General features: G+C 57.2%; 4 protein-coding genes across 4 annotated transcripts in view; 1 reads left to right on the top strand and 3 right to left on the bottom strand.

The window, feature by feature from the left end:
* The window catches only part of VDBG_03017 (RING finger and CHY zinc finger domain-containing protein), a gene marked incomplete at both ends in the record, with an annotated part of 2,199 nt that extends 1,542 nt beyond the window's left edge, over window positions 1-657 (bottom strand). The window contains one exon of the mRNA XM_003006832.1: window positions 6-657. Coding sequence (XP_003006878.1) covers window positions 6-657 — 652 coding nt within the window. The remainder of the gene's footprint in view (window positions 1-5) is intronic.
* A 1,772-nt stretch (window positions 658-2,429) lies between these two features.
* VDBG_03018 (dolichyl-phosphate-mannose-protein mannosyltransferase) lies at window positions 2,430-5,049 on the top strand (the record flags this gene model as incomplete). Its single annotated transcript, XM_003006833.1, has 3 exons — window positions 2,430-2,567; window positions 2,627-4,042; window positions 4,094-5,049. 3 exons carry the CDS (start codon window positions 2,430-2,432, stop codon window positions 4,775-4,777), a joined length of 2,238 nt encoding a protein of 745 aa, XP_003006879.1.
* Window positions 5,050-5,367: 318 nt separating this feature from the next.
* On the bottom strand, window positions 5,368-6,078 carry VDBG_03019 (GTP-binding protein YPTC4; the record flags this gene model as incomplete). The annotated part of the gene is made up of 1 exon (XM_003006834.1): window positions 5,368-6,078. One exon carries the CDS (start codon window positions 6,076-6,078, stop codon window positions 5,368-5,370), a length of 711 nt encoding a protein of 236 aa, XP_003006880.1.
* Window positions 6,079-6,864: 786 nt separating this feature from the next.
* On the bottom strand, window positions 6,865-7,656 carry VDBG_03020 (alkanesulfonate monooxygenase; the record flags this gene model as incomplete). Its single annotated transcript, XM_003006835.1, has 3 exons — window positions 6,865-6,961; window positions 7,068-7,545; window positions 7,641-7,656. The coding sequence occupies 3 exons, from the start codon at window positions 7,654-7,656 to the stop codon at window positions 6,865-6,867; spliced, it is 591 nt and encodes a 196-aa protein (XP_003006881.1).
* Window positions 7,657-7,832: the final 176 nt, after the last annotated feature.

Below are 7,832 nucleotides of genomic sequence, written 5' to 3' on the forward strand. Positions count from 1 at the left end.
ATCACATCCGCGGTCTGCGATCGACGATAACCTTCCATCAAGGCCTGGGGGGGGAGGCGGGCCTTCTCTTCCGCGGGCAGACCATCTTGGGTTTGAATGGCGATCAAACGCCTTCGCAGTGAGCCCATGCCATCGTCCTCTGGCAACGAGGACGGCGGCTTGTTGCGGCGGCGAGGGTGTTGCGTAATTGTAGGGCAGCATGGCTGCTGGTGACTGAACTATGGCATCGGGACGACGAACTTGATCCAAAATGTCAGTGGAGATGGTGGCTGCGGCAAGAGGGCTGGTTGTGGTGGTGGTGGTGTTGGTGGGGGGGTCGATGTCGCGAGGCGTGATGACAGGCATGGCAATCGGTTCTGTTGAAGCTCGGAGGGGTCGGTGTCGGATTTGGCTGGGAGGCTGCTGCAGCTGGTCTGGGGTGGACGGCTCCGGCAGCGGGGCCTCATTGTCATTGACCTGGTCTGGAGCTGGGTCGTTCACATGCTGATTCTGTTGCGGAAACCCCAAGAAGGCCAGGTGCTCCGCCAGGCTTCGTCTAGGGTCCGCCACATTGACAGGCTCTTCGTCTGGAGTGTTCCTTCGCTGTCCAATCTCCGAGAGCCGTCGAGCCTGCCGAATGACTGGATTGATGATGAAGTCGGCAACCAGAGAAGACATGGAGAGAGCCTGGGCTCAGTGCGGTACAAGGAACCTTGAAGGAAGGGTGTTGTGGGGTGCCCTTGGGTGCTGACAAGAGGTATCAGGTACTCGGCGCCACTCGGTCGGTCGAGAAAGGTCCTGATCACAACAGCTGGTCGCGCACTGTGGCATGGATTGAGCTGGATGAGAAAAGAAAACCAAAAAGCACTTCTCAGCAATAATAGCTTTGGCAGTGACGAGAGGGAATAGTACAGATCGGAATCGAGGAGAACTCAAAGGGAGCGGTCGCGAGATCGTCAGAACATAATCGACCCCTCGCCAGAAGTCCAGACAAAGGCGGGGGGATGGATATATGGATTCGGGGGTCAGAGGCTGGGGGGGGGTAGGTTCGGGCCAGGCCAGGCCCGGGAGGCAAAAGTCTGGTGATCGTTTCTGGGCGAGGAGACCAGCTGTCCGCATGACATAAGGGCATTCAGTATGTTCTCTCGCGTTTCTGCCTTTGCAGTGTCTCTACCGCCTGCTTTGGGACTGGCTCACGCTCGACTCATGTCTGTGAACGTCCGACTCGCTCTGTGCTACCCCTAGTAGCAGCCCCTTTCGCAGATCGTCGAACTGTGGCTGCTAGTCAATCGACGCCACAGCGTGCCCCCCGAAGCACACACGTGTTGATGACCGAATGGCTGGTGGTGAGGAACGACCTTTCTGCTGTATTTTAAAGTGCACGTGCTTCGACGAGAGTGAAGAAGTTCGGCCTTCAAGACAACCTAACATTGAAAGTCAGGTCGATCCGGCTTGTTGGCGTCGAGGTAGTGATCTGCGGCAAGGTCCGGGACGGTAGCTCCGCAGGGCATAAGTATTCTTAGTATCAAATGCCACTTACAAGGTCCCATGCAATTTGTTGTGCCATTCATCAGACAGACAGTTTGCTTCGGCCTTTGCCTTTCGTTCCTCCCTCTGCACAGAACATTGCCAAACAAGGAATATTGAACAATGCCAGCTGGCCTTGTACAGGATGGCTTTTGCTCGTGGGGCATCGAATCAGCTCGAAATGGATGGCCGAAAGCTCCATCCATTCCATGTTGGTGCGTGGGAACAACGGACAGACTCAGCTAGGAGCTGCGGAGTGGGAAGGGAGGTCGATAGGGGATTCAGGGGCTCCCGGCACAGCTCAATGGCTCAATGATGGGTAAGGGTGGGGTCGCCTCGTAAAGACAGTGCCAATATGCGGCGCGGTATCTTGAGACTGTGCAAACATATGGGGTTTCGGCCCAATTGTACAGTCCCAACCGTCTAGCCATACACTGTCTCGACGCGCATAGGTGGCATTTACTTAGGCTTAGGAAAGCTGCAGGCGCGTCAGCAGCTTCTGAGCAACAGGCACAAGGGGAACGAACGCTTCCGCACTCGACAAAAACTTCCCACGTTGGCCCAGCTTCGTGTCATCGAATGCTTGCCGCTCTACTCCTCTTCTTCCCAGTAGTCTTTTTTCTGCTGGACCGGCCTCTTCTCATCAGGAAGGGCCTCAATTGCTGCTGATCCATCGTCGTCAGCTGCTCCGGCAACTTCTCCTTGACCCTTTTGTTGGTCCCTTTTGTCCTTGAGTTTCTGACTCGTCCGATCATTCACATCCTCAATTCGAGCCGAAGAGCTACGAGCTCCCCCCCTTTCCACCAGCGCCTTCGCCGACCGCGCCACTCTTCATCCGCCTTGTCCCCTAGCAGGTGTCAACACTCTGCTGTGTTTCGACTTGTTCGTCTAGATAGTCATCCGGCATCTCAGACCGTCCCAACATGGCTTCCAGTAAGCCCGTCGTCGCCTCTGGCGCTGACGTCGGCGATGGCGTCAGGAGGCGTCCCATCGCCGCCGGTCAGTCCGTCCCTGTGACAGCCAAGCCCGAGGTCGACAACAAGAAACAGCTTGCCAAAAAGGTATGTGATTGATGATGAATATCACGCCTCTTGTGCATCTGCTGACGTATGGTCTCCAGCAACCCACCGCTCTCGACTTCCTCGACGAGTGGGAATTCATCCTCGCGCCCCTCCTCTTCACGGCTGTGGCTGTCTTCACCCGTCTTTACAAGATTGGTCTCAGCAACATCGTGACCTGGGACGAAGCGCATTTCGGCAAATTCGGCAGCCACTACATCAAGCATGAATACTACTTCGATGTCCACCCGCCTCTGGGCAAGATGCTCGTCGGTCTCTCTGGCGTTCTTGCTGGCTACAACGGCTCCTTCGAATTCAAGTCTGGCGAGAAGTACCCGGCCGATGTCGACTACACCTTTATGCGCGCCTTCAACGCCTTCTTCGGTATTCTCTGTATTCCTCTGGCCTACTACACCGCCCGCGAGCTGAAGCTGCGTCGCCCTGCTGTCTGGCTCGTCACCCTCATGGTTCTGTGCGAGAACTCGTACACCACCATCAGCCGCTTCATTCTGCTCGACTCGATGCTACTTTGCGGCACCGTGCTCACCGTCTTCTGCTGGAGCAAATTCCACAACCAGCGTTACAACAGCTTTGAGCCCGAGTGGTTCCTCTGGCTGTTCCTGACTGGTCTCAGCATCGGCTGCGTCTGCAGTGTCAAGCTCGTCGGTCTCTTCGTCACCTCTCTCGTTGGTCTCTACACCATCGAGGACCTCTGGAATAAGTTTGGCGATACCAAGATGCCTGTCACGACCCTTGGTGCTCACGTTATCAGCCGTGTCGTTGGTCTCATCGTCATTCCCCTCCTGGTCTACATGCTCTCCTTCGCCGCCCACTTCGCCATCCTTGACCACACCGGCCCCGGCGATGCCCAGATGAGCTCCTTGTTTCAGGCCAACCTAAAGGGTACCCAGGTCGGAAAGGACAGCCCTCTTGAGATTGCTTACGGATCTCGTGCAACTATCAAGAACATGGGCTATGGTGGCGGTCTACTCCACTCCCACGTCCAGACCTACCCCGAAGGCTCGAACCAGCAGCAGGTTACTTGCTACCACCACAAGGACACCAACAATGACTGGTTCTTCTACCCCAACCGCGACGAAGAGCCCTACGATGCCGAGGCTGAGCCTCGCTACATTGCTGACGGCACCACTATCCGTCTCATCCATGCTCAGACTGGTCGCAACCTGCACTCGCACGAGATTGCCGCTCCTATGACCAAATCGGACAAGGAAGTTTCCTGCTACGGCAACCTGACTGTTGGAGACGCCAAGGACCACTGGAAGATCGAGGTTGTCCGTGATGCTGCCTCTCGCGACCGTAGCAGGGTTCGAACCCTGACGACTGCGTTCCGCCTCAAGCACCCTGTGCTCGGCTGCTACCTTCGCGCCGGCACAGAATCTCCCTCAATGGGGTTTCAAACAGATCGAAGTGGCTGTACTAAGCCGACCACTCCCGCGATACGATCCTCTCACTGGAACGTCGAAGCCCACTGGAAATGACAAGCAGTAAGTGCACCGTTCACCTGCCAGGCGCGTGAAATCAAGCTGATCACCTCGCAGTCCCCAAGAGCGACCCTGGTGTCTACAAGTCCCTCCTTCATTCATGACTTCATCCATCTGAATGTCGCCATGATGACCTCCAACAATGCCCTCGTTCCTGACCCCGATAAACAGGACGACCTTGCCTCGCACTGGTGGCAGTGGCCCATCCTGGACGTCGGACTGAGGATGTGCAGCTGGGACGACTCTGTTGTCAAGTACTTCCTCCTTGGCAACCCCTTCGTCTACTGGGGCACCACCCTGGGCCTTGGCGTCTTTGGTCTCGTCATCGCCTGGTATGTCCTCCGCTGGCAGCGTGGCTTTGGCGACCTCAACTACAAGGAGGTCGACCAGATTCACTACGCTGGTGTGTACCCGGTCATCGGTTGGGTTCTCCACTACCTGCCATTCGTGGCCATGGCCCGTGTGACCTACGTCCACCACTACTACCCTGCACTGTACTTTGCCATTCTGACGTTCGGCTTCCTTGCCGACTGGTTCCTGCGCAACAAGAACAAGACAATCCAGTACGCCATTTACGGAGTTCTTTACCTTGTCATCATTGGCTTGTACATCAACTTCATCCCCATTTGCTTCGGCATGGTTGGATCGAACAAGCAGTTCAGCTACCTGAGGTGGTCTGACAAGTGGAGGATCTCGGACCCTATCGTCTAAAGTCTCCCATTGTGATTCATATCACATGGCCGTGATACGATACTGACGGGACGATGAGAGTCCTGAGAAGAATGGCACCATAGCTACGGATGAATGATGACTTTTTTTTTTCATCCACCTCTTCAACAAATCGTAAGGACAAGGGCGGAAGGAGGCACTTGGGGCATGGGGAGTTTCCTGCGCTTTGGGCAGATCGTACAGGCGGAGGAAAAATACAGCAAACTCAAAGCTACTTTAATGCAAGATGAGAACCGTTTTTTCTTTTTTTCTTCTTCTGACTTGAGTCTCCAAGATTGTACTCGATTGAATTGATGATCGCTATGACGAAGAGTAATGGTACACGCCTTTGCAGGCGACACAGTGGGAAGACCAACGGCAATCAACTAACAAATCGACGTCGGGTATTTCGTCGAATACAGACAAGACATGAAAATTCAGCAGCCGCTCTCGCTCGCAGCAATTTGCTCTTTAACAGCACCCGCCGCCAGCCTTGGCCGCATCGCCCAGCCGGATCTGCTTGTTCCCGCCCGCCGTCTGCCCCTTGACGCCCGACCGGCGATCGTTCAAGTCGTATTTGCCGGCCTGAATATTCAAGAAAATGCGCTCGGCGACCCGCATGAAGGCCTTCTCAACGCCCTCGCCGCTCTGGCGCTCGTCTCGACGTATTCGAGCACGCCGTCTGCGCGCCCACGCCTCGGCTTCGACCCGCGACACTTCGCGCTTGTCGGTGCGCTGCTGCATCGCCGTCGCCGCAAGGTCGGCCTTGTGCCGACGAGGATAACGACAATGTCGGGCTCGGCAATCTGACGCAGGTCGTTGAGCCAGTCGGTGACGTGCTCGAACGTCTGGCGGCGCGAGAGATCGAAGACGAGGAGGGCGCCCGAGGCGCCGCGGAAGTAGGACCGCGTCACCGACTTGTACGTCTCCTGGCCGGCCGTGTCCCAGAGGGACAGCTTCATGTGTTTCTGCGGGGGCGGGGCGTCGGCGGCCGAGGGGGGCGGGGGCGCCCGGCGGGGTTCGGGCAAGCCTTCTGGTTTTGCCGGTGCGTTGGCTGGGGGTGTTGAGGAGGCGGAATCCGCGGCGTCGTCGTCGGTCGTTGGGATGGCGGCTGGTGGCGGCGGCGGCAGGGAGTGAGGGGGCCCAACGGGGACGATACGGGAGCCAAACTCGACGCCGATGGTCACGTCGTGATGCGGGGAGAAGCGGCCCTCACAGAGGCGGATTGTGAGACTGGACTTGCCACACCCCGAGTCGCCTATGCAGACGAGCTTGGCGATGTAGTCCCAAGGTGGTGAGGACATGATGGGGAGGGATTGTGTGGTGAGGGAGGATGAAGTGGTGGTGATCGTGAGGTGGTCGTCTGTGGAGAGCACGTGGCGGCGATAGCGAGTGGTGATGGAGGTCGAACGGTGCGATTGAGACGCTCGAATGGATCTTGTGCTTTGCGTGTCAGAGAAGAAGAGGAGCGATGGACGACCAGGCGGTATATGGGGTGAGATGGGTCGATCAGGAGGGTTGTCGATGTGCCGTGCAGGTGATGATGGAAGCTCTTGTCACGAGCTAAAGTGCTGTGTAGTCGGAGCCTTGAAGGCCTGTAAGTCCGTGTCCATCGAGCTGTGCTTGCGGTGCGTGTGGGGCTCTCTCCATTCTGAACCGTCCTTATCGGTGACGCAAGTTGGGCAGATGATAAGCGAGGGAACCTCCCCCCCATTGCGACATTGACATCCGAGACCAGCATGCATGCCGAGACTGGCCCGGCTTTCCATGCCATCCAGCCATCCAGCCATCCATGCCATGCAGTTGTCCATGCCATCCATGAGCCTGAGGCTGGCTCCTCGTGGACAATGAGAGCAGGCTGTCCCGGTCCGCGCAGTCGAAACACCTGTATCAAAGCCCGATTTTAGACAGTCCATCACAGCTACCTTGCCAGAATACGCCTTCAAAGGATCGTCCAAGTACTGACCCCATACTGACCCAAGCCAAGACAGATTGGTACTCTGAGAGAGCACAACAGCGAACAACTGTAGACGTTTCACCATGCCATGATTCATACATGTCAAGATGCAATTTTACTGTATTCGACACCTCTACCTTCGCACTGCACTCGCCGAGATATCCCACGAATGTCCGACGATGAAAGCACCTTCAACCTGCCTTTCAGCTATGTTGTCGATGATCTGGCGACTATCAAGCTCCTGCGAATCAGCTGGAAGCACCATTCGCGCCCTGTTCACCATGTGTGCCTTGTTCCCTCTGCTTCAGGACAGCCCGCACGCCTGGCAGGATGTACCGCCCATAATCGACAGCATCGTTGTAGTTGTCGTACCCTCGGATGGAGATGAGCTCCGCGCCAAGGTCGACGTAGTCCAGAAGGGAGTCGATGATGGTCTGATAGGAACCGACCAGCGCCGTTGATGCGCCACGCGCGTTTGTGGCTGTCACCGTGGGATACCAAAGGGCGCGGTCCTGCACGTCACCGCGCTTGGCAATCTCCAGGAGACGCTGGGATCCCACGTTCTGGGGCGCGCCGGCCGCCGGCGCATTGAGGCCGGTGCCCTTGGGGCTGTTCTTGTTGAGCGCGTCCAGCGTCCGGTGCGCCTTGGCCCAGGCCAGCTCGTCCGTCTCGGCAACGATGGGACGGAACGTCACCCAGATGCGCGGGCGGTCGGTGCGGCCCGCCTTCTCGGCCTCGGCGTAGATGCGGTCAATCTGCTCCTTCGTCTCCTTGAGGGGCTCGCCCCAGAGGCCGAAAATGTCGGCGAGCGCGCCTCCGATGCGGTACGCATCGTCAGAGGAGCCGCCAACCGAGACATCGATGTGGTTGTTGCTGAACGGCCGCACCCCGTTGCTGAAATCCTTGAACTGGTAATATTTGCCATCCCAGTCAAAGGGCTCCGAGGATGCCCACGCGCGACGCAGAATCTTGATGTACTCTTCTAACCGCTCGTACCGCTGCTCCTTGTTCAGGAAGTCACCCTCGCGAGCCTGGTCAGCGTCGCTGCCGCCGGGAAATGAAAGTGCACCACAGCGCGACCTCTGCTGAGCTGGTCGAGTG

This window comes from Verticillium alfalfae, genomic scaffold (genome assembly GCF_000150825.1).
Source record: "Verticillium alfalfae VaMs.102 supercont1.3 genomic scaffold, whole genome shotgun sequence".
Lineage (NCBI taxonomy): Eukaryota > Fungi > Ascomycota > Sordariomycetes > Glomerellales > Plectosphaerellaceae > Verticillium > Verticillium alfalfae.